The sequence below is a fragment of the Pan paniscus genome, chromosome 20 (assembly GCF_029289425.2).
Source record: "Pan paniscus chromosome 20, NHGRI_mPanPan1-v2.0_pri, whole genome shotgun sequence".
Lineage (NCBI taxonomy): Eukaryota > Metazoa > Chordata > Mammalia > Primates > Hominidae > Pan > Pan paniscus.
This window is the reverse complement of record NC_073269.2, coordinates 13805360-13831158: the sequence shown is the minus strand read 5'-3', so window position 1 is coordinate 13831158 and position 25799 is coordinate 13805360. Positions and strand designations below refer to the sequence as shown.

At 45.6% G+C, this 25799-nt stretch overlaps 1 protein-coding gene across 3 annotated transcripts in view; it reads left to right on the top strand.

Moving 5' to 3' along the window:
* The window catches only part of MUC16 (mucin 16, cell surface associated), a 239107-nt gene that overhangs the window by 205446 nt on the left and 7862 nt on the right, over nucleotides 1–25799 (top strand). For all 3 annotated transcript variants that reach the window (XM_063599829.1, XM_055102885.2, XM_014342466.5), the window contains 14 exons: nucleotides 5102–5226; nucleotides 5324–5391; nucleotides 10089–10261; nucleotides 13163–13198; nucleotides 14651–14701; nucleotides 15482–15603; nucleotides 15694–15761; nucleotides 15910–16082; nucleotides 18246–18376; nucleotides 18732–18799; nucleotides 20518–20666; nucleotides 22916–23067; nucleotides 23396–23463; nucleotides 25508–25674. In XM_063599829.1, coding sequence (XP_063455899.1) covers nucleotides 5102–5226; nucleotides 5324–5391; nucleotides 10089–10261; nucleotides 13163–13198; nucleotides 14651–14701; nucleotides 15482–15603; nucleotides 15694–15761; nucleotides 15910–16082; nucleotides 18246–18376; nucleotides 18732–18799; nucleotides 20518–20666; nucleotides 22916–23067; nucleotides 23396–23463; nucleotides 25508–25674 — 1551 coding nt within the window. The remainder of the gene's footprint in view (nucleotides 1–5101; nucleotides 5227–5323; nucleotides 5392–10088; nucleotides 10262–13162; nucleotides 13199–14650; nucleotides 14702–15481; nucleotides 15604–15693; nucleotides 15762–15909; nucleotides 16083–18245; nucleotides 18377–18731; nucleotides 18800–20517; nucleotides 20667–22915; nucleotides 23068–23395; nucleotides 23464–25507; nucleotides 25675–25799) is intronic.

Here is a 25799-nt window from a genome sequence, read left to right as displayed (position 1 = left end):
TGATCATGATGACAATGGTGATGGTGGTGGTGATGGTAATGATGATGATGGTGATGTTGGTAATGATGGTGGTAATTATGACAATAATGATGGTGATGGTGACAGGGATGGTGATGGTTATGATGGTGGTGGTGATAACAAAGTTAATAGATAATATATGAACTTATTGGCTACTGAATATGCACCAAAGTGCTATGCTCAGTGTTTAGTACTATTTAATATGATTTCTTAAAAAAATCTTGAATTATTATAGGCAAAAGAATCATGGGAACCTTTTATTTTGTCACTTACTTTAAGTCATATTGCATATTTTTTTAGGTCAATTGCAAACACAATTTCTCGGCTTTGAACATTGTGTTTATATCCAGTCACCCTAATAGTGCATAAACCTGCTGATTGGAGCAACTGTGTCTTACTCCCTTGTGCTTCCCTAGTATCTGCTTCAGGACCTTGTACATAGTAGATCGACAGATTTAGATCTACAGGAAAATATGGATTTTCCCAGGGAAGGAAGGAATGAAGTATGCTTTCTTATAATGTATGGAAACTTTCCTCTTCTGCCTTGGTTCAACTTTAGTGTCTGCCAGAGTTTACACTGGAAAACTATATGGCATCTGCTCCACTCCCTCATCCATGACAGACATCATTAATTGATTACAGCATTCATGGCAGACATCACCAATTGATAATAGCATTCATTTTCTCTCAGTTCAAAACAGCTTCAGAATGGTTACCAAAAAAAAAAAAAAAAAATTCAGTCGCTACCAATTCATTTGGAGCTGACTCAGGATTATGGGAGGGAATTCAAGAGAGTTAGGTTCCTTGATGATGTGTAGTTGGCTCTTTGGTTTTCCTAGAAGGCTCAGTTCAGGCTCAGCTTGGTCATTGCTGATATCCTTTCTTCCACTTGGTCGATTTGGCTGTTGATACTTATGTATGCTTCACGAAGTTTTTGTGCTGTGTTTTTCAGCTCCATCGGTTGGTTTATGTTCCTCTCTAAACTGGTTATTCTAGTTAGCAATTCCTTTAACCTTACATCAAGGTTCTTAGCTTTGCATTGCATTAGAACATGCTCCTTTAGCTCATCGTACTTTTTTATTGCCCGTCTTCTGAAGCCTACTTCTGTCAATTCATCCATCTGATCCTCCATCCAGTTCTGCACCCTTAATGGAGAGATGTTGCGGTCATTTGGAGGAAAAGAGGCACTCTGGCCTTTTGGGTTTTCAGCATTTTTTTGTTGATTCTTTCCCATCTTCAGGAGTTTTAGTTTCAGGCTTTGAGGCTGCTGATCCTTGGGTGGGGTTTTTGTGGGGGTCTTTTGGTTGTTGTTGATGATGATGATGCTGTTATTGTCACTTTCTGCTTGTTTTTCTTTCAATAGTCAGGTCCCTCTTCTGTAGGGCTGCTGCAGTTTGCTAGGGGTTCACTTCAGGCCCTATTCATCTGATTTGCTCCCATGTCTGGAGGTGTCACTCAAGGAGGCTGGAGAGCAGCGAACATAGGTGCCTGCCTCTTCTGGGACCTCTGACCTCGAGGGACACCAACCTGATGCCAGTAGGATCGCTCCTGTATAGGGTGTCTGACAACTATTGTTGGAGGGTTTCGCCCAGTTGACTGGCATGGGGAGCAGGACCCATTTAATGAAGCACTTTGTCCCCTGGTGGAGAGGGGGTTCTTCACTGGGGGGAAACCACATGTCTGGGCTGCCTGGATTCCTCAGAACTCCTAGAGGAGAGGCTAAGTCTGCTGGTCCACGGAGACTACAGCCATCCCTCCCACTAGGGGCCCAAGCCCAGGGAGTCCAAATTCTGTCTCTGAGCCTCTGGCTGGAGTCCTTGGAGATCCTGCAAGGAAGCTCTGCCCACTGAGGAAGGATGGGTCAGGGTTAGCCCTGAAGAGGCACTCTGGCTGCAGACTGCCACAGCCGGTGTGTTGGGCTGTGGGGCAAGTCTTGGGACCAAGCCGTCCAGCCTATCCGGCTCTAGCAGGGGAAAAGCACAGCCTGGAGCTATTGAAAGGGGTGCCGCCCTTCCCCCGCCCAGGGAGCTTAGCGTGTTAGGCAGTTGTGAGTCCCAGTGCTGGCTGTCGCCCCTTCCCCAAGGAACAAAAAAGACTTAGCCGGCAGCCGCAGCCAGTGCTCGTCGCCCCTCCCCCGGGGAGTTCCGTAGGCTTAGATTCCAGCTGTAAGAATCTGCGTGTTCTGGGGTTGGGACACTAGGTCCCAGTAGCATGGGTTTGCGAGTGAGATCTTCCAATCTGTGGGTTGCACAGTTCCGTGGAAAAAGCACAGTTTCCCCCGCTTGGGTAGCCCGCTCACTCACCACCTCCCTTGGCTGGAAGGAGGGGGTTCCCCTTCCCCATGTGTCTCTCAGGTGGGCCACCACACCACACTGCTCTTCCTTCTCTCCGTGGGTCACTGCCAGCCTTCTAGTCAATTTTGTTGAGGGAACCTGGACATTTTGGTTGCCAGGAAGGATCACACACTTATTACAGTTTTTTTCAATGTGAGCCTCTGAGCGCTGCTGCTTATAGTCGACCATCTTAGCCCCCAGAGTCACATCTGTTATTTTTTGATGTTTTGATTGTGGCAATTCTTGCAGAAGTAAGGTGGTATCACATTATGGTTTTGATTTCCCTGGTCATTAGTGATGTTGAACATTTTTTTCATATGTTCATTAGCCATTTGTATATATTCTTTCGAGAACTGCCTATTCATGTTCTTAGCCCATTTTTGATGGGATTGTTTGTTTTTTTCTTGCTAATTTGTTTGAGTTCGTTGTAGATTCTAGATATTAGTCCTTTGTTGGATATATAGATTGTGAAGATTTTCTCCCACTCTGTGGGTTGTCTGTTTACTCTGCTGACTGTGAAGGAAAAGTCAATTTCTTATACGAATTTGTCTCACTCCTACTTCCAAACGAGATCCTGGGGTTTTTTTTTCTGTTAATCCTTCACAATACTTCTCCCACTTTTTTGAGCTCATTTGTTTATATTCTGTTGTCTGCTTCTCTTTTATAGGAATGTGACTTCTTATGGGCTTTCTCTATTATACCACATGTGGGTTTTTGTTTTGTTTTGTTTTGTTTTTGTCCTCGGATCCATTCTCCAACCCCCTCCAACCTTCCCGTGCTCTGTGGGATAGACGTCTGACTCATGAAAAGTACATTTCCCAGGCTCCCATGCTAACTAGCTTCCTGTTAGGTTCAGCCAATAGGAGGCATTTGTGGGACAACGGTGGGCGGGGCTATGGAAGGGCCAGAGTATTTCTGTACCCCGCCCCCCTGCTCCCCTTCCAATGTTCCTGGAGCGGTGTAGGACCAATACTGTATATATGGAAGGAAGGCAAGGTGGATAGATGGAAGGAAGAAGTGACGGAAAGAAGAAGTGATGAATGGAAGGAGGAAGGGAGAGAGGATGGATGAGTCGATTGAAGAAAGAAAAAAATGGATGAAAGAAAAAAAAGGAGGAGGAAAGATGGATAAATAGATGGAAGGAAGAAAAGAGAGGTGTAAGAAAGGAAAGATTGATGATGGATGGATGAATGGATCAGTGGGTGAGTGGGTGAAGGGATGAATGGATGGATGGACACATGGATGAACAGATGGGTGGGTGGATAGATGGATGGATGGATAAATGGGTAGGTGGATGGATGGATGGATGGACAGATGGGTGGGTAGGTGGATGGATGGATAGATGGATGGATAAGTGAATGGATGGATGGATGGATGGATAAATGGATGGATGGGTGAAAGGAAGGAAAGAAGTGAGAGAAGGAAGAGGAAGGATAGACAGATGATAGAAGGTACAATGAAAGGAAGGAAGCCAGCAAGAAAGAAAGGATGCATTAATAGAATGAAAGATGGAAGGGAAGAAGAAAGGATGGAAAGAGCGAAGGAGAGAAGGAAGAATGAACAGAAGGAAGTTCAGGAGAGAAAGAAGGAGAGAAGGAAGAATGAACAGAAGGAAGTTCAAGAGTGGTGAAAAGAAGAAAGGCAGGGAGAGAAGGAGAAGTAAACTTTTCTTCTAGAGGTTTGTCTTAAACCTTAGCTTGGCTGGACACCGTGGTTCACGCCTGTAATCCCAGCACTTTGGGAGGCCAAGGCGGGTGGATCATGAGGTCAGGAGATCAAGACCATCCTGGCTAACATGGTGAAACCCTGTCTCTACTAAAAATACAAAAAAAAAAATTTAGTCAGGCGTGGTGGTGCACGCTTGTGGTCCCAGCTACTCAGGAGGCTGAGGCAGGAGAATGGCATAAAACCTGGGAGGCAGAGCTTGCAGTGAGCCAAGATCGCACCACTGCACTCTAGCCTGGGCGACAAAGTGAGACTCTGTCTCAAACAAAAACAAAACAAAAAAGCAAAACCAAAACAAAACCAAAAAAAAACCTTAGCTCATACTTTCATAAAGTTACACACACAGGGAGTGATTAGAAAGCATTTGCTGATATATTTTATATAATAAACATGTACCCATATTGACCTGTGTGCCCAGCAGTGCTTACATGATTTACAATGATTAACTTGTTTAAGCTTTATAACAACTGTTGAGGCAGGAAACATCATTGTGAACCATTGTCATCTCATTTTACAGATGAGTAAACTGAAGTGCTGAGAGGTTGGTTATGGCTGCAAAGATTGTTGGCCATGTTAACCAATGCATAGAAGATTAGCATACCTGGTTGTGAGTGCAGGAGAGAGAGAGAAATGGGAGAAAGGCAGAGAAGGATCGATGGGGAGAGAGGAAGACAGAGAGAGAGAATAAATTTTTTAAAAATGTCTAGAGTCATGACTTCTGCATCAGTGTGGTAATATGCAGCCTTTACCCTGGGAAAGATCAGAACCATTGGTACTTTTTACAGAATCTTCCCTTCCTGCATTTGGGTAGAAGGACCCCATCTGGACATCCCAAATCATTAAGCACACCCTTACTGGCTGCTGGAGTTGTCTCCATTAAAAGTCACCGTTGGGTTTATTAAGAGGCGGACACAGGGTCCTTAGAACACACTGCCCCCACCCTGTCCCACACCACCCCCCACCCACCCATCATCCTCCCCAAGAGCTTCATCTCTCTCTCTCTCTCTCTCTTCCCCCTGCCCTAGCCGGGGTGGTCAGCGAGGAGCCATTCACACTGAACTTCACCATCAACAACCTGCGCTACATGGCGGACATGGGCCAACCCGGCTCCCTCAAGTTCAACATCACAGACAACATCATGCAGCACCTGGTGAGAGGCCTGCCTCCCGCTGCAGCCCTGCCATGCCCATCCTAGGGCTGTTGCCTGCCTGCCTCTGACCAACCCAGGCTCCCTTCTCCCTCTGCAGCTCAGTCCTTTGTTCCAGAGGAGCAGCCTGGGTGCACGGTACACAGGCTGCAGGGTCATCGCACTAAGGTGAGAAACTCCCCCACCCACAGCGCACCACCAAGAACTTAGAGTTCTGACTGGGAGGTCCCTCTTGGGTTGGGGTGGGCTACATATTTTTTTAAATCTTTTTATCTTTCCTTTTTTTTTTTTTTTGAGATGAAGTTTCGCTCTCGTTGCCCAGGCTGGAGTGCAATGGCACGATCTTGGCTCACTGCAACCTCTGCCTCCCGGGTTCAAGTGATTATCCTGCCTCAGCCTCCCCAGTAGCTGGGATTACAGGCAGGCACCACCATGCCCGGCTAATTGTTTTGTATTTTTAGTAGAGATGGGGTTTCTCCATGTTGATCAGGCTGGTCTCGAACTCCTGACTTCAGGTGATCCACCCTCCTCAGCCTCCCAAAGTGCTGGGATTACAGGCGTGAGCCACCACATCTGGCCCCATTCTTTTTTTAAAATGAATTTAAGGAGTGCAAATGCAGTTTTTGTTGCATGCATATATTCCATAGTGAAGTCTGCAGACAGTAGACTTCCAGACAGTAGCTTTTGGTGTATCACCCGAATAGTGTACATTGTACTTATTAAGTGAGGTTCCCCACCCTTCTCCCACTCTCCCACCTTTCTGAGTATCCAGTGTCTATTATTCCACACTCCAGGTCCATGCTCCCACGTATAAGTGAGAACGTATGGTATTCTACCATGAGCTAATGGACATGGAGTCCATTGGCTCCCACTTATAAGTGAGAACATGCGGTATTTGACTATTTCTGAGTTTCACTTAAGATAATGGACTCCCATTCCATCCATGTTGCTGCAAAATACATGATTTCACTGTTTTTATGGCTGAATAGTATTTCATGGTATATATATATATACCACATTTTCTTTATCCAGTCTTCTACTGATGGACACTTAGGTTGGGTCCATACCTTTGCTGTTGTGAATAGTGCTGCAATAAACATACACGTGCAGGTGTCTTTTTTATATAATGATTTCTTTTTTTCTTTCTTTTTTTTTGATATAACGATTTCTTTTATTGGGTAGATCCCCAATAGTGGGATTGCTGGGTCAAATGGTAGTTCTACATTTTTGTTCTTTGAGAAATCCTCATACCATTTTCCATAGATTGTACTAATTTGGATTCCCACCAACAGTGTATAAGAGTTCCCTTTTCTTTTATTCTTGCCAGTATCTGGTTGTTTGTTGTTTGTTTGGTTGGTTGGTTGGTTTTTGTCTTTTTAGTAATAGTTATTCTGACTGGTATTAATAACTTTTTTATTTATTCATGACAGTTTGATTTTTGACATATAAAAATTGCTTGCATTTAAAGTGTACAACTTGATATTTTGGTATACATTGTAAAATGATGGCCACGTTTCAGCTAATTAATATATCTATTATCTCTACATAGTTATCATGTTTGTACCCTTTGACCAGCATCACCCCATTTGCTCCTCCTCCCAGCCCCTGGCAACCACCACCCTACTCTCTGCTTCTATGAGTCTGACAATTTTAGATTCCACCTATAAGTTAGATTATGCGGTATTTGTCTTTCTGTGCCTGGCTTATTTCACTTAGCCTAATGTCCTCCAGCTCCATCTATGTTATCCCAAGTGGCAGGATTTTCATCTTTCTTATATATTTCATTGTATATGTGTATGCCACATTTTCTTTACCCATTCATCCATTGAAGGTCATTTAGCTTGTTTCCATATCTTGGCTATTTTGAATAGTGCTTCAATGAACATAGGAGTGCAGATATCTCTTTAAGATACTGGTTTCATTTCTTTCTTTTTTTTTTTCTGAGACAGAGTCTGACTCTGTCGCTCAAGCTGGAGTGCAGTGGTGCAATCTCGGCTCACTGCAAACTCTGCCTCCTGAGTTCAAGCGATTCTCGTGCCTCAACCTCCCAAGGAGTTTTGCTCTTGCTGCCCAGACTGAAGTGCAGTGGTGCAATCTTCACTCACCACAACCTGTGCCTCCCGGGTTCAAGCGATTCTCGTGCCTCAGCCTCCCAGGTAGCAAGGATTACAGGCGCCCAACACCACACCAGGCTAAATTTTTTTGCATTTTTAGTAGAGACGGGGTTTTGCCATGTTGGCCAGGCTGGTCTCAAATTCCTGGCCTCAAGTGATCCAACTGCCTCAGCCTCCTGAAGTGCTGGGATTTTACAGGCATGAACCACCACACATGGCCTCATTTCTTTTAGATAAATATGGGTTGAGCTATTCTCAGAGGGTCCTTTTCTGCATCTATTTAAGAAAATCACATTTTTTTATATTGTGGCAAAAATACATGTAACATAAAATCTGCCATTTTAACCATTTTTAAATGTACAATTCAGTGACATTGATTATATTCACAATGTCATGCAGCCATCACCACTATTTATTTCTAATACTTTTCCATTGGGTAGATCCCCAACAGTGGGATTGCTGGGTCAAATGGTAGTTCTGATTTTTTTTTTGTTTTTTGAGAAATCTCCATACTGTTTTTCATTTGAGGTTGTACTAATTTACATTCCCACCAACAGTGTATAAGAGTTTCCTAGGCCGGGCACGGTGGCTTATGCCTGTAATCCCAGCACTTTGCGAGGCCCAGGTGGGTGGATCATGAGGTCAGGAGATCGAGACCACCCTGGCTAACATGGTGAAACCCCGTCTCTACTAAAAATGCAAAAAATTAGCCGGGCGTGGTGGCGGGTGCCTGTAGTCCCAGCTACTGGAGAGGCTGAGGCAGGAGAATGGCATGAACCCTGAAGGCGGGGCTTGCAGTGAGCTGAGATCGCACCACTGCACACTTCAACCTAGGCGACAGAGAGAGACTCCATCTCAAAAAAAAAAAAAAAAAAGGTTTCCTTTTAGTGCATCCTTGCCAACTTGAGTTTTCTGGGTTGGTTTGCACTCTCATGGTATTTACTACATACTTCTCCATTTATATTTTTACTCAACCCATGCCCATAACACCACTCCTCTTCCATTCCCACCAACCATGTATAAGAGTTCCTTTTCTTGCATCCTTGCCAACTTGACTTCTTTGGGTCAGTTTGCACTCTCTTGGTATTTACTATTTACTTCTCCATTTATATTTTTAGTCAACTGATGCCCATGGCACCGCTCCTCTGAGGCAGGTGCTGGGTACTAGAGTGATAAGACAGATGCTGTCCCTGCCCTCACCCAGTGGAGAAGAACAGATGCTAAACAGGAACATAAATATCTAAGTAAAATGGCTTCAAATGGAGTAAAGTGATATGAAACATAAATAAATAGCAAGTGATGGGTAGAGCAACTTTACCCAGGATGAATCTTGGGCTGTGTCCCAAATGTCCATGAAAACTGTTCCAGGCAGGGAGAACAGCATGAGAAAAGGTCTTGAGGTGCAAATGAGCTTGGCATGTTCTATGAACAGCAAAGAGGCCAGTGTGGCTGGAGCAGAGAGAGAGCAAGAAGAAAAGAGAGAGAGGATAAGACTCAAGACATCAGCAAGTTTGAAGGGCCTTGGAGGACTTGGATTTTTTTTTTTTAAAGACAGCTTTGTTCTTGTTGCCCAGGCATGATCTCGGCTCACCACAACCTCCGCCTCCTGGGTTCAAACGATTCCTCTGCCTCAGCCTCCCGAGTAGCTGGGATTACAGGCATGTGCCACCACACCTGGCTAATTTTGTATTTTTAGTAGAAATGGGGCTTCTCCATGTTGGTCAGGCTGGTCTCGAACTCCCGACCTCAGGTGATCCGACTGCCTTGGCCTCCCAAAGTGCTGGGATTATAGGTGTGAGCCACTGCACCTGGCTTGGATTTTTTTTTCTATATTGTGGTAACATACACATCACATTAAATTGACCATTTTAGCTATATTTCCCGTTCAGTGGCATCAAGCACATTCACATTATTGTGCAACCATCACCACTATCATCCATCTCCAGAACTTTCTCATCTTCCCAAACTGAAACTCCATCCCCATGAAATACTCATTCCTCATCCCCCTCCTCAAGCCTCTGGCACCCACCACTCTACTTTCTGTCTCTGTGAATCTGATGATTCTGAGGACCTCCTATGAATGGAGGAATCATATGGTATATGTCCTGGTTTATACTGTATGGCTGGCTTATTTCACCAAGCATAATGTCCTCAAAGTTCATCCATGTTGTAGCATGTGTCAGAATTCCCTTCCTTTTCCACTTGTATGTAAATGCTGTATTGTGTTTCTCCATTCATTAGGACTTTGATTTTTGCAGGGAGTTGTCAAGGGCTGCTGGGTTCTGGGGCTTCAATATAATAAGAGTAAGCTAAACTGGTTCATTTCCTCCTTCGTGGAGACCATGTTCTGGTAGGAACAGGAACAAATAATTTATGATTACATAGAGGGTGACCAGGGCAGTGACAGGGGAAGAGTGGAGGATTGTGGGACCCAGAGGAGGCTCCTGACCTTGCCTAGGAAGATAGGAGGAGGAAGAGGAGGAAGAGGAGGAGGAGGAGGAGGAGGAGGGAGTCGTCTAAGCTGAGACCTGGAGGATGACCAGGAAGTTATCCAGGTAAGGAGAAATGGGGAGAAGCTTCCAGACAAAAGTAACAGCAATTGCAAAGATCCTGAGATGATAGATAAGGCCAGGTGGAGAAAGTGCAAACTGTCAACGAGACCAAAATATGGACTGTGAGTTGTGCAGTGACCACAAGTGGAGAGGTGCTAGGTGGCCTTCATCCCCCAAAGCTGCACCTCTCCCTCCTCAGGTCTGTGAAGAACGGCGCTGAGACACGGGTGGACCTCCTCTGCACCTATCTGCAGCCCCTCAGCGGCCCAGGTCTGCCTATCAAGCAGGTGTTCCATGAGCTGAGCCAGCAGACCCACGGCATCACCCGGCTGGGCCCCTACTCTCTGGACAAAGACAGCCTCTACCTTAACGGTGAGCAGCTCTCAGCCCCATTTCCCTGCCCCACCCCCCAGCCCCCACTGCAGTCCAGGAGGGTGTCTGTTTCCCGGTTCTCTAGGGAAAGACTTGGGGTTCAAGTCTTGGCATTACCACTGACCCTCCCATAACCACCATGCAAGGTTGGACTTTGATTAATCCCATTTTACAGATGAAGAAACTGAGGCTTAACAGGCTAAGCAATTTACCTTGACAGTGGTGGAACCAGGATATGAACTCCACTTGTCAGCATTCGGTGCTATGATCCACTCCACATGTTTAACTCACAGAAGAGTCTTCCTGGTGGGGGCACTTGGGAGACAAAAAACACATTTCCGGCCGTGTGCAGTAGCTCACACCTGTAATCCCAGCACTTTGGAAGGCCAAGGCGGGCGGATCACAAGGTCAAGAGATTGAGACCATCCTGGACAACATGGTGAAACCCTGTCTCTACTAAAAATACAAAAATTACCTGGGTGTGGTGGCGCACGCCTGTAGTCCCAGCTACTCGGGAGGCTGAGGCAGGAGAATCGCTTGAACCCAGGAGGCAGAGGTTGCAGTGAGCCAAAATTGTGCCATTGCACTCCAGCCTGGTGACAGAGCAAGACTCTGTCTCAAAACAAAACAAAACAATTTCCCCTCCCTGCTTTCTTCTCACCATTGACGAGGGATGGGCTTCTCTCCTACCTGAGGTCCCTATACCAGGAAGATCTATGGGATCTAATCTTCAGGCACACTGGGCCTCAGCATTGGTCTAGAACTCAGGAAAAGATAGCATTTAAGAAGGCATCCCCTAAATGGGGTTCTGAGAGGCAAAGCATGACCGTGGAGAATTGACAAAATAGCTCGCCTTTCATCCCCTCCACCGCCAACCCAAGAACAGTGCTTATCATCATGACCCCATGAGGTGGGCACCCCATATCACTTATATGAGGTACCTTTAGGTAGGTACCGGGATGTAGAGAGACATCCTGGGCTTTCATTATTCTTATTTTAGCAAAGAGGGAAACTGAGGCACAGAGAAGGGAAGGGACTTGCCCATGCCCACAGTGAGTTTTTGGTTAGTCTGGGTCTTGATGTTCTTTATTATTATTATTACTATCCTCCTCACCATCATCATTGTATGTATACAGTTATGGGGTACAAGTGCAATTTTGTTACATGCATAGATGGCACAGTAGTGAAGTCAGAGCTTTCAGAGTATCCACCACTCCAATAACATACATTGTATCCATTTAGTCCTTTCTCATCATCCACCTTGCTCCTACCCCCTCACCCTTCCAAGCCCCCTTTATCTATCATTCCCCTCTCTGAGTTCTTGTCTACACATTGTTTAGCTTCCACTTATGATTGAGAACATGTGATATTTGTCTGTCTGTGTCTGACTTGTTTCACTTAAGGTAACTTCAGTTTCATCCATGTTGCTGCAAAAGACATGGATTCATTCTTTTTTTCTAACTTTTAAGTTCAGACATACACGTGCAGATTTTCTATATGGTTAAACTCATGTCACAGGGGTTTGTTGTACAGATTATTTCATCACCCAAGTATTAAGCCTAGTACCCATTAGTTATTTTTTCTGATCCTCTCTCTCCTCCCACCCTCCACCCACCACCCGCCACCCTCCAACCTCAGGTAGGCCCCAGTGTCTGTTGTTCCCCTCTATGTGTCCATGTGTTCTCATCATTTAGCTCCCACTTATAAGTGAGAAGAGGCAGTATTTGGTTTTCTGTTCCTGCATTAGTTTGGTAAGGATAATGACCTCCAGCTCCATCCATGTTCCTGCAACGGACATGATCTCATTCTTTTTTATAGCTGCATAGTATTCCATGGTGTATATGTTCCTCATTTTCTTTATCCAGTCTATCCTTGATGGGCATTTAAATAGATTCCATGTCTTTGCTATTGTGAATAGTGCTTCAATGAACATGTGTCTTTATGATAGAAAAATTTATATTCCTTTGGGCATATATGCAGTGATGAGATTGCTGGGTCAGACGGTAGTTCTGTTTTTAGCTCTTTGAGGAATCATCCTGCTGCTTTCTACAGTGGATGAACTAATTTACACTCCCACCAACAGTGTATAAACACTCCTTTTTATCTGCAACCTCAGCAGCATGGTTTTATTTCTCTTTATGGCTGAATAGTGTTCCATTGTGCATATATACCACACTTTCTTTATGGATTCATCTGTTGATGGACATACAGGTTGATTCCACATCTCTGCTATTGTGAATAGTGCTGTGATAAACACACAGGTGCGGGTTGGGTCTTGATGATCTCAGTTTTAACATCCAGTCCCTTCAACTTGGCTATTGCAGGGAGCTGTTCCCCCTTGTAAACTGCACAGCTTATATGCTTCATTTTGTTCCTTCATTTAGATTTACCAAGCAGCTACTATTAACCAGGCCACAATGTGCCTGGCCCCAGGAACAGAGATAGGTTACATGTGCATCCTGTCCTAATGTAATCTCCAGAGGGGTGGAGACTGTTTTGTTCTACCCTATATTCCCCAAATGTAAAGGGAGGCTTGCACATAGTAAACCCTTAATAAACATTCACTGGGTGGAGGAATAGATTGGAGGAGGACTGGAAGGGGAGGTGGGGGGTATGGATGGATAGGAGGATAGACTTGTGAACACAAAGGTAGTGAGAGCCTCTCATTGGAGGCATGCTGGAGACGTGAGTAGGGAAGGGTCAGTGCTAATTGAAATATCAGGAAATTCTTTCTAGTGGTGAACACATTTAAGTCAAATATTAGATGATATATAAATGTATCCATAATCTCTAGATACACAAAGGGAAAGGCATCCAGGCAGGGGCCCCATAAGGACAAAGGCATGGAGTATCTGGGACGGTTCCACCAACTCCTCTTATGTGTGACTTCTTTGTTTCTAGGTTACAATGAACCTGGTCCAGATGAGTCTCCTACAAGTATGTGTCTTTGAATCCAGTGCCCATTTCAATCTCCATGGGTCTTGGTTCAAGCTTTTCTCCTCATTCGTGAAGGAAGGTTGCCCCAAATTCGGGCTGGTCCCCTGAGGTGGTGAGGAGCAACGTCTCAGTGGGAGGAAGAATGCTGAGTCCTTGGCCTGTTTTTAGACCTGCAGCCATAGTCTTGGCTTTGTGAATTTTCCATGGCCCTCTGGGTTGGAGGAAGAAGTTTGAACAAACATTCCCTACAGGGATAGAGGTTGAGGTCAGATGATGACCTTGTTAGTCTGTACCTCCTGATAAGAAAATCTCCTCCAAGTGCCCCAGCAGAGGCTTCATGGTCAAGCTGCAGACTCTGCTGGCTACTGGTTTTGGCTAAATTTGCCCATTGCCTCATCCAGTGATCCACTCATCTATCTTTCCAGCCATCCATTTTTCTATCCTTCCAGTCATCTCTCAGACACCATCCGTCCTTCCATCCATCCATCCATCCATCCATTCACCCATCCATCCATCCACCCCATTTCCTGACCATTTACCTCCTCGTCCTTCCTTCCATCTGTCCTTTTATCCATCTATTCATCCATCACCCATCCTCCTGCCCATTCACCTGCTTGTCCCTCCTTTCTTCTGTCCTTCTATACATCTATCCATCCATCCATCCATCCATCCACCCATCCACTCATCCACCACCCACCCATCCTTCTGCCCATTCACTTGCTAGCCCCTCCTTCCTTTTGTCCTTCCATCCATCCATCCACCCATCTTCCTGCCCATTCACCTGCTTGTCCTTCCTTCTATCTGTCTTTTATCCATCTCTCCATCCATCCACCATCCATCCATCCATCCTTCTCCCTATTCACTGGTTTGTCTTTCTTTCTGTCCTTCAAACCATCCACCCATCTCTCCATTCATTCTCCTCTTCATTCACCTGTTTCCTTATTTCTGTCTTTCCATCCATCCATCTATCCTGCCAGCCATCTCTCCACCCATTCTCCTCCCCATTCACTCAATTGTCCTTCCTTCCATCTGTCCTTTTATCCATCCATCCACCCATCCATCCATCCATCATCCATCCATCTATCCTTCTCCTCATTCACCTGTTTGTCCTTCTTTCTGTCCTTCCAACCATCCATCCATCTCTCCATCCATCCTCCTGCCTATTCATCTGCTTGTCTCTCCTTCCTTCTGTCCTTCCAACCATTCATCCATCTGCCCATCCACCCACTCATCCTCTTGCCCATTCACCTGCTTGTCCTTCCTTCCACCTGTCCTTTTATCCATCCATCCATCTTGCTCACTCCTCCACTCACACAGTCACTCCTTCCCTCAGTCTCATTTATGGCCCACCTGTGAATGGTTGTCTGGCTTGGACCACTGATGAAGCCCAGGGGAGTTTCTCCCACTAGGTGGTGGGCTTTTTTCCTCTCTGACGGACTGTTCCTTCCACAGCTCCCAAGCCAGCCACCACATTCCTGCCTCCTCTGTCAGAAGCCACAACAGGTATTTGGGGCCATTTTTCCTCCTCGAAGATTAGAATAGCATTTCAATCAGACACCTGCCCTCGTGGAGTCCCAGATTTTATGAAATAAATAGACCATCATAATGTCAGATGTTTTGGGGTGAGACACCTGGCATAATTGGGAAGGAGGAGGGCTTTCTGGAGAAAGTTTCACCTGAACTGAGTCTTTAAGGATGACTAAGAGTGATTCAGGCAAATAGGGCATGAATAGTATAACTGAAAGAGGGGAATCTGTGAGCAAAGCCTCAGTGGCCAGAAACAGCATAGAGTATAGGGAGAAGTGAGAGAAATTTGGTTTGCATGAAACATAAAGCTTAACCCAGAGTGGATGGATAAGTGAGACTGAAAGGTCAGCAGGAGCCAGATTGGGAAGGGCCTTGAGTGCCAAGTCAAGAAATTTGAACTTAACACTGAAGGCCATAGGGAGCTGTGGATGGTACTAGAGCAGGGGCAGCCATAGTGAGATTGTCATTTCAGAAAGATTCTTCTTGTGTTCAGTATAGAGAATGTCCTTTAGACAGGGCATCCAGTGAGTCTGCCAGGGTGCTAATCAGGGTGAGAGAAAATAAGACCTGAACTGGGATAGGGGAGGAGAGAGAGGATATATGTGATGAATATTCAGCAAAGAGAATTGGTGTTACTTGGAGGGGAGAAGACACATAGCTTCTGACTTGGATGGCCACACTAGTTAATAATGAGCGCAGTCTGATCTAGTCTCAGACCAGCCCTCAGTTGCAGACATCTCTCCTCCCCTCCTGCAGCCATGGGGTACCACCTGAAGACCCTCACACTCAACTTCACCATCTCCAATCTCCAGTATTCACCAGATATGGGCAAGGGCTCAGCTACATTCAACTCCACCGAGGGGGTCCTTCAGCACCTGGTGAGACCCTGGTCCTAGCAGCTCCCGGTGGGATAAATCCTACCCCCAACCTCTGTTCCTCGGCTTACCCTCTTCCTCCTTCCTCTCAAGCTCAGACCGTTGTTCCAGAAGAGCAGCATGGGCCCCTTCTACTTGGGTTGCCAACTGATCTCCCTCAGGTGAGACCACTTCCTGGCCATTTGCCAGTAACAACCACCCCTTTTGTGACCACCCCTTCCTCAGCTTTCCCCTGCTCCTCCCTCCACTGCTCTTTACTTGCAGAGGTCTTGGGACCTCTCTAAAGTCCTCAAATGCCTCTCTCCCCAGGCCTGAGAAGGATGGGGCAGCGACTGGCGTGGACACCACCTGCACCTACCACCCTGACCCTGTGGGCCCCGGGCTGGACATACAGCAGCTTTACTGGGAGCTGAGTCAGCTGACCCATGGTTTCACCCAACTGGGCTTCTATGTCCTGGACAGGGATAGCCTCTTCATCAATGGTGAGTGTCAGGCTGAACTTGGATTTACAGTGACTTTTGGGGGGTTGGTTTCTTTGTTTTTGAGATGGAGTCTCACTCTATCACCCAGGCTGGAGTGCAATGGTGCAATCTCGGCTCTGCAACAGTGATTCTCCTGCCTCAGCCTCCCAAGTAGCTGGGATTTACAGGTGCATGCCACCACGCTCAGCTAATTTTTGTATTTTTAGTAGAGATGGAGTTTCACCATGTTGCCCAGGCTGGTCTCGAACTCCTGACCTCAGGTGATCCACCTGCCTTGGCCTCCTAAAGTGCCGGGATTACAGGCATGAGCCACCATGCCCGGCCCACCATGACTATTATTTGTCCCTGTTGTATGCCCTTTCCTCTCTAAAAAAAATAGCCCAAGGCCTGGCTGGGGGACACCCTTCCCCAAACCACCAAGGGGAGGGTCTTTCCCATTATTTTGAGTAAATAGCATGAAATTCTTTGAACAAATTAATGTCATAAATTGTTTGTCTCTTTCTCCTTCACTTTTGTTTCCAACTTGGTTGCGGTATAAATATCAAATACAATTGTATGTATTTAAGATGTATAATGCAGTGATTTAATATATGTGTAGCTTATGAAATGATTACCATGATCAAATTAGTTAACACTGCTTTCATGTCACATAGTTACCGTGTGTCTGTGTGTGTCTGTGTGAGTTAGAGAGAAAGAGAACATTTAAGGTCTACCCTCATAGAAAATTTCAGGTTTACAATACAGTATTATTAACTGTAATCATCAAGCTTTATACTCGATCCCCAGAACTTATTCATCTTGTAACTAAAAGTTTGTATTTTGTGACCAACATCTCCCCATTTTCTCTATCACCACCCCCATGCCCCTAGCCCCTGATAACCATCATGCTACTCTCTGCTTCTGTAAGTTTGACTTCTGATCCCACATATAAGTGAGATCATGCAGTATTTGTTTCTCTCTATCTGGTATATTTCACTTAGCATAATGAACCCCCCCTCCAGGTACATCCATAATGAATTTCAATTCAAAACCCAAGTGGCTGAGCCGTGGCATCCTTTGGGACAGGATAGCAGGTCCCTTCTATATAAGGATCCTCTGTGTCAGTGGTTATTACCAGGGGACAATTCTGCACTTCTGCCCCACCCCACCCCCCAACTGGGAGACTCTAGGCAATATCCGGAATCATTTTTGGGTATCACAACTCAGGGAGGGAAGGAGGGTGCAACTGGCACCTAGTGGGTCAGTAGCCCATTTTCCAGTGCACAGGAGACAACCACCCCAGGGAATGATCCAGCCCCAAATGCCAATAATTTCAAGGGTGAGAAATCCTGTTGTACATGGTCCCAAAGTTCCTAGGTGGGCACAAGGCTGACATTTATCACACTTTACTGTAATTACTTGTTAAATTATCTGATTCCCCCTTACCCTGTGAACTCAACAAAATTATGGTCTATTATGAATGCCACTGTACCCTCGGTTCTCAGTACATCAGCACATCATAGTATGGAAAGAATCATTGAATGAGTGAGCAAATTAAAGATTTGTGTCTCTGCTGTAACTCACATTCATTAATTAATTCATTCAGCAAACATATATGGGTGGCTGTTCTGCCCCAAGCCTTGTGCTGGGTCTGGAGATAGAAGACACATTTTTCTGTCTCTGAAAAACTCATACTCAAGTTAACAACAAACTAGGGGCACAACAAAGACCCCACTGCTGTTATTAACAGGGTACTATGGGAGCTGAGAGGAGGAGTAAATTAAGGAGGGCTTCCTGGAGGAGGGTGTTATATACCCGGCCCTGTGCCGGGACACAATAATGAATAAGACAGACTTGGGCCCCTGCTGTCCTGGAGCTCCCTCTCACTGGGCTCTTGAAGCGTGAGCAGGAGTTTTGCAGGAAATGAAAAGGATGCATTCCTAGAAGCGGGAACTACATAGCACATGCAGGAAAGCTCAGCTCAGGAGAATCTGTGTAATATTCCATTTTTCCCCCTCTTTGGGTCAACTTTCCGTCTAAGAGCTCCTGCAATGCCCAGCATGCAGACCTGAAATTGACTGATTCTGACAGTAGGCAGGGGACCGCTGGGCCATTCTGGCTCTGCATTTTGTGATCAACATTTCCCCACCATATGTTGTCTTTTCTTCTTCTCTGTGGCTCCAGGCTATGCACCCCAGAATTTATCAATCTGGGGTGAGTACCAGATAAATTTCCACATCGTCAACTGGAACCTCAGTAATCCAGACCCCACATCCTCAGAGTACATCACCCTGCTGAGAGACATCCAGGACAAGGTGGGGCATCTCTCACCCTTCCCATCTTCCCTGCCCTGTGTGCTTCTCTCCCTCTTCTACTTGATTTGTCTATGAAGTTGTCATTTCAAATGCTTCACTTCACTACGTATTCTTGGTTCTCTCTCAGTTTCCAAAAGTACTCTCTTGACTACCGTTCCCATTTCACAGATGGGCAAACTGAGGCTCAGAAAGGGGCGTGGTGTGCCTAGGGTCACACAGTGCTTTAGGAACAGAGTTAGGATTTGAACTCTGGTCCCCTTTGCTCCAAGTCCTGTGATTTTTTCCACTGGCATCAGCGGCCCCTCCACCCCTAAGAGGCCTCCATCTCACCCACTCTCCCTACCCATCTTTCTAGGTCACCACACTCTACAAAGGCAGTCAACTACGTGACACGTTCCGCTTCTGCCTGGTCACCAACTTGACGTAAGTTCTGAAGGTCATAAGCAGTGACCAAGCTTGTGGCTGTGTCTCTGAGCACCCTTGAGCTAGACGTCCCCAGTGGGGTACCCATTCTCCCCTACATCCCTGTCTAGCTAATCCTACCATCTCCTCCCATAAATCCTCAAGGTAGGGAGTGAGGATTAGCCTCATGGGGCCACCAACTCCCAGCATACACCTTCTTTTTTTTCTGGACACTTGGGAAAATATAACTTTTTGATGTAGAACTCAAAATATTAGCCCAATAATAATATTTAACATCAACCAGCCTCCTCTCATTTAATTCTCACAACAGAATCTATGAGTTGAGTGCAAAAATCATCCCTATTGTGCAGATGGGAAAACTGAGGGTCAGAAAAGTGAACTTCCCAAGAACTGTCAAAGTTGGGATTTGAACCCAGGTCTCTGATGACTGGATGAAGGAATGAAGATATCTATACTTGGGAAGAGGAGGGTCACAGGACACAGGGCTGACTTTGTATATTTCTAAACTTCAAAGATTTTTGTATTTCAGCTGGGAATATGGAGAAGGTTAATGGGAACAAAAAAATGCAAAGAATGAATAAGACCTAGTATTTGCTAGCACAACAGGGTGACTGTAGTCAAAAATAACTTGACTGTACATTTTAAAATATAACTAAAGGTGTATGCTTGGATTGTTTGCAACACAAAGGATATATGCTTGAGGGGATGGATACCCCATTTACCCTGATGATTATTATGCATTACATGCTTGTATCAAAACATCTCATGTACCCCATAAATATAAAAACACCTACTATGTACCCCAAAAAATTAAAAACAAATAAAATCAAAAGTAGGCTGGGCACAGTGGCTCACGCCTGTAATCCCAGCACTTTGGGAGGCCAGGGCAGGCGGATCTCTTGAGCCCAGAAGTTCAAGACCAGTGAGGGCAACATAGGGAGTCCTAGTCTCTACAAAAAATACAAAAATTAGCCAGGCATGGTGGCACACACCTGTAGTCCCAGCCACTCAGGAAGCTGAGGTGGGAGGATCGCCTGAGCCTAGGAGGCTGTACTCCAGCCTGGGTGACAGAGCGAGACTCTATCTCAAAAAATAAAATAAAATAATAAAAAGTAGAAATCAAGAGGGAAAATGTGGGAGAAATTGGGATAATTTTAACAATACCTTCCACCAGAGTGATGATGAAGAATGCATAAGTAACTTCTTAGTGGTCTTGATCTATAAAAAGTGTTCAATAAATGTCGATTATTGTTACTGTTATTGCTTCTAGACGTAATTCCTGGAAGCATTTTTTTTTTTTTTGAGATGGAGTCATGCTCTGTTGCTCAGGCTGGAGTGCAGTGGTATGATCTTGGCTCACTGCAACTGCCTCCTGGGTTCAAGCAATTCTCCTGCCTCAGCCCCCCATGTAACAGGGACTACAGGCACGCGCCACCACAACCGGTGAAGTTTTGTATTTTTATTAGAGACAGGGTTTTGCCATGTTGGTCAGGCTGGTCTCGAACTCCCGACCTCAGGCAATTTGCCTGCCTCGGCCTCCCAAAGTGCTGAGATTACAGGCGTGGGCCACTGCATCCAGCTGAAGGCCTCCCATTTTGATCAGAACCCTTCTCTAGACTGGGGGTGGGTGCCTCTAGATCTTTCTCTCTTTAAAGACAGCAACCGATGACCCTGCTGATGCTGAGTACTGGCTGAATTCCTGTGGTCTCTGTCCCTAGGATGGACTCCATGTTGGTCACTGTCAAGGCATTGTTCTCCTCCAATCTGGACCCCAGCCTGGTGGAGCAAGTCTTTCTAGATAAGACCCTGAATGCCTCATTCCATTGGCTGGGCTCCACCTACCAGTTGGTGGACATCCATGTGACAGGTACAAGGTGGGGTGGCTGGTTTCCTAACTGGAAGAGGTGGGGTTATGAGGAAAGATGGGGCTTCTCGGTACCAGTGGAATTGGTGGAGGCTCTAGAGAGGGAAAGGGAAGCTTTCTGGAGACCCATGTAGGTGACCTGTGGCAGTAGATCATCCAACGAGGCAGGAACAGAACACCAGCCACTGAATCTAAGAGAATAGCTATTTTTACATGTAAAAAGAATTGTGTTGAATGAATGAATCAATAGATCATTTATTTTGAATCAATTTATTGATTCGTTCATTTAATTAATGAATAATAAATGATTCAGTACATAATTGATTAATTGATGTAATTGAGAATTGATTTAATTGATTAATTGATCAATTAAAATGATTAATTAAATGAATGAATCAGTAAATGAATAATTCATTCATTCAATAAACAATGGAAGTAGGCCGGGCATGGTGGCTCACGCCTGTAATACCAGTACTTTGGGAGGCCCAGGCAGGCAGATCACGAGGTCAGGAGATTGAGACCATCCTGGCTAACACGGTGAAACCCTGTCTCTACTAAAAATACAAAAAAATTAGCCAGGCATGGTGGTGGCCACCTGTAGTCGCAGCTACTCGGGAGGCTGAGGCAGGAGAATGGCGTGAACCCGGGAGGCAGAGCTTGCAGTGAGCCGAGATTGCGCCACTGCACTCCAGCCTGGGTGACAGATGGAGACTCTGTCTCAAAAATAAATAAATAAATAAAAGTAAAAAATAAATAAACAATGGAAGTAAACATGTACTGATGATACAGTGTGATCATTGCTATGATAAGGGAATTTCAGGGGCCTGTGGGAGCCCCAAGGAGGAACACACAACCTTGTCTTGGAAAGTTTTGTGTAGGAAGAGGTGAAGAAGCTGAGATCTGACAGAGAATGGGACCTAGCCAGGGGTAATAGATGGAGAATTGTGCTCCATGCATCTATAACCTAGAAGATAGAAAGAATATGGCATCTGGCCGGGTGCGGTGGCTCACGCCTGTAATCCCAGCACTTTCAGAGGCTGAGATGGGTGGATCACCTGAGGTCAGGAGTTCAAGACCAGCCTGACCAATATGATGAAACCCCATCTCTGCTAAAAATACAAAAATTAGCCAGGCATGGTGGTGCGTGCCTGTAATCCCAGCCACTTGGGAGGCTGAGACAGGAGAACTGCTTGAACTCGGGAGGCGGAGGTTGCAGTGAGCCGAGATTGTGCCATTGCACTCCAGCCTGGGCAAAAAGAGCAAAACTGCGTCTGAAAAAAAAAAATATGGCATTTTGGGGCAAGTTTAAGAAGATTGGTGCAGCTGGAGCATCCACTTTGATACTGGAGAGGTGACCGTTGAAGCCAAAGATGTGGGCAGAGACTTTGTTGGGCACTGGAATGGCTTGGGGAGGAACATGACACACTCATGAGTTCTGCTTTAGAAAGAAAATGAAATGAATTCTGCTCATCCTCTGGGTGCTGTGTGCAGAATAGAGGGTGGGGGGAGAGAAGAGCAAAGGCAAGAAGACCCTTTAGGAACAAAGATCATTAGTTAGAAGACTCTGGGTTTCTCAGCACCTGCAATTGCTGACTACACCCCCAGAGAAACCCAGTCTCTTTTCCCCCATGTTGTAGGGAATTCTTACAATGCTTGGTAGAAAGAGAATTGAACAGGTAGATGGGTGGATGGATACAAGTTGGACAGATGGATGGAGGAAGATCCTCCATCCAAGATAGAGCTGTTACCTAAAACCCTCCATCCCACCTTTAAAATCCAAGCTCAGCCAGGCGCGGTGGCTCACACCTGTAATCCCAGCACTTTGGGAGGCCAAGGCGGGCGGATCACCTGAGGTCGGGGGTTCGAGACCAGTCTAACCAACATGGAGAAACCCTGTCTCTATTAAAAATACAAAAAAAAAAAAAAAAAAAAATTAGCCAGGCAGGGTGGCGCATGCCTGTAATCCCACTACTCGGGAGGCTGAGGCAGAAGAATGGCTTGAACCCAGGAGGTGGAGGTTGTGGTGAGCCCAGATCACGCCATTACACTCCAGCCTGGGCAAAGAGAGTGAAACTGTCTCAAAAAACAAAACAAATGACCCCCTGCCAAAAAAAAAAAAAAAAAGAAAAAAGAAAAAAAGAAAAGCCTAGCTCAGCTCACACTGTCAGGAATAAGTAAGCTAGCTGGAATAATCTCTTTCTTAAAACCCTGCCTTGATAGTGGATTTTTACATACTTTTTTTAAAATTCTAGAAATGGAGTCATCAGTTTATCAACCAACAAGCAGCTCCAGCACCCAGCACTTCTTCCTGAATTTCACCATCACCAACCTACCATATTCCCAGGACAAAGCCCAGCCAGGCACCACCAATTACCAGAGGAACAAAAGGAATATTGAGGACGCGGTGAGAAGGGGGTGGTATGTCCACTCTGTTGCCATGCAGAAACTGACTTATGCATACTGGGTAGCCACAGGGTGACTTTTTATAACAATCCACAAAGACAGGTTCTTATTCCCATTTAATACACAAGCACAGAGAGGTTCAGTAGCTGACCCAAGGTCACACAGCTAAGTCATACCCTAGGAGAGCATGTCCTTTGATATACATACCTGGGCAAGTGGTTGTCATGACAAGAAGCAAAATAGACGGAGAAGTGTGCTCAGTGGCTGAAAATTCTCTGATGCTACTGGGGCCAGGATTCTGACCTAAGAAACATCGCCCTGTCTTTCAGCTCAACCAACTCTTCCGAAACAGCAGCATCAAGAGTTATTTTTCTGACTGTCAAGTTTCAACATTCAGGTAAGTTCTAACTCAGGACCTAATGACTCTAGGAACTTCTGCTGTCCTTTAAATAGAAGTGTCCCCAAGCCATAGCTTTGATGGAAGAGAGCCCTAGAAAGAGAGAGCTGTTAACTAAAAACCAGCTTTTTCCTAAAGCTGGAGCCCAAATGGCTTCAACACTCAAGAGAGCTGGTGTAAATCTCAGCAGACATAAAGGGACCTGGTGCTGAGGCCATGGAGTCTAGTGTAGAATCTACTACATTAAGACATCAGCTACTGAAATCAGGACCCATGGAAGATGGGGGAAGGAGGGGACTAAAACCAGATGACTTAGAATCTAGCAGCCTAACTGTGCTTTTCAATGAGAGGTATCATTTCCAATGGTGGGGGGTACCAATGATTTTTTTTTTTTTTGACAACTGCCCTGAGAACAGGCTTTCCTCACTAAACAAATTCTGAATCAGAACAAATAAAGATAAGCCCTGAGAACAGGGCTTTTTCAAGGAGCTGCCAAACAGATCAAATAGTGACTATGTTCTGCAGATCGATGTCTGGAGAACTCTAAAGCTATTTTGACTGCTAGGCAGCTGGTTTTCACAGATATCATGATTCTGAGGCTGCCAGTTTTCAAAGTTACCGAGGATCTTGCTGGATGCAGTGGCTCGCGACTGTAATCCCAGCCCTTTGGGAGGCCAAGGTGGGTGGATCGCTTGAGCTCAGGAGTTTGAGACCAGCCTGGGCAATATGGTGAAAACCCATCGCTACAAAAAATACAAAAATCAGCTGAGCATAGTGGCATGTGCTGTAGTCCCAGTTACTTAGGAGGCTGAGGTGGGAGGATGGCTTGAGCCCAGGAGGCAGAGGTTGCAGTGAGCTGACATTGTGCCATGCACTCTAGCCTGGGCAACAGAGCCAAAGCCTGTCTCAAAAAAAAATAATAATAATAATAAAAAAATACTGAGGATCTTGAAAGAGCACTGTGGAAATAATGCAAGTTAAAATGCCACAAAGCTTGCTCTTTTTACTGAGATTTAACACTTTCCTTAACTAAACACCCCTCGAATTTTTGCAAGCCTTTGGTTCACTTCTAGACTTCTGGAAAAATTGATTTGGACTATTTTGGCCAATGTTCTCATTGATTTTATGGGTATTAAGAAGTTGTTACCCCAACATTCCAGAAATGTTCTCCCTGTGGCTATTACTTTATTTATTTATTTATTTATTTGAGACGGAGTCTCCCTCTGTTGCCCAGGCTGGAATGCAGTGGCGCAATCTCAGCTCACTGCAACCTCCACTTCCCAGGTTCAAGCGATTCTCCTGCCTCAGCCTCTCAAGTAGCTGGGATTATGGGTGTGCACCACCACGCCGGCTAATTTTTCTGTTTTTAGTAGAGATGGGGTTTCACTGTGTTGGCCAGGCTGGTCTCGAACTCCTGATCTCAACTGATCCACCCGCCTTGGCCTCCCAAAGTGCTGGGATAACAGGCATGAGCCACTGTGCCTGACCTCCCTGTGGCTATTTTTAAATGAATTAAGTGGAATAAAATTAGAAATTCAGTTCTTCTCCCACGCTAGCTGCATTTTAAGCATTTAATAACAACATGAAGCTACTAATGGCTGCATTGTGTAGTGCAGATGTAGAATTTTTTTTTGTTTTTTGTTTTGTTTTTGAGATGGAGTCTCACTCTGTCACCAGGCTAGAGTGCAGTGGCGTGATCTCGGCTCACTGCAATCTCTACTCCCTGATTCAAGTGATTCTCCTGCCTCAGCCTCCCAAGTAGCTGGGATTACAGGCACATGCCACCACACCCAGCTAATATTTGTATGGATGGTCTCAGTCTCCTGACCTCGTGATTTGTATGGATGGTCTCGATCTCCTGACCTCATGATCCGCCTGCCTGGGCCTCCCAAAGTGCTGGGATTACAGGCGTGAGCCACTGTGCCCGGCCGACATAGAATGTTTACATCATTGCAGAAAGTTCCTGCAGGAAGAGCCTAGAAGGAGAAAGCCTAGAATCATGATAAAATTGCAGATATCTTTGCTTATCCCTGTTCCCTTCCAGGTCTGTCCCCAACAGGCACCACACGGGGGTGGACTCCCTGTGTAACTTCTCGCCACTGGCTCGGAGAGTAGACAGAGTTGCCATCTATGAGGAATTTCTGCGGATGACCCGGAATGGTACCCAGCTGCAGAACTTCACCCTGGACAGGAGCAGTGTCCTTGTGGATGGTAAAGCTCCCTGGGTCATTGGTACTGAGGTGGAAGCTCCCACTTCCTCACCTGGGTCCTTCCCTGGGAATCTGAAGGCTTGGGGTTGATTCGTCATCGAGCTTTCTCAGACTGGGAGAAAGTGG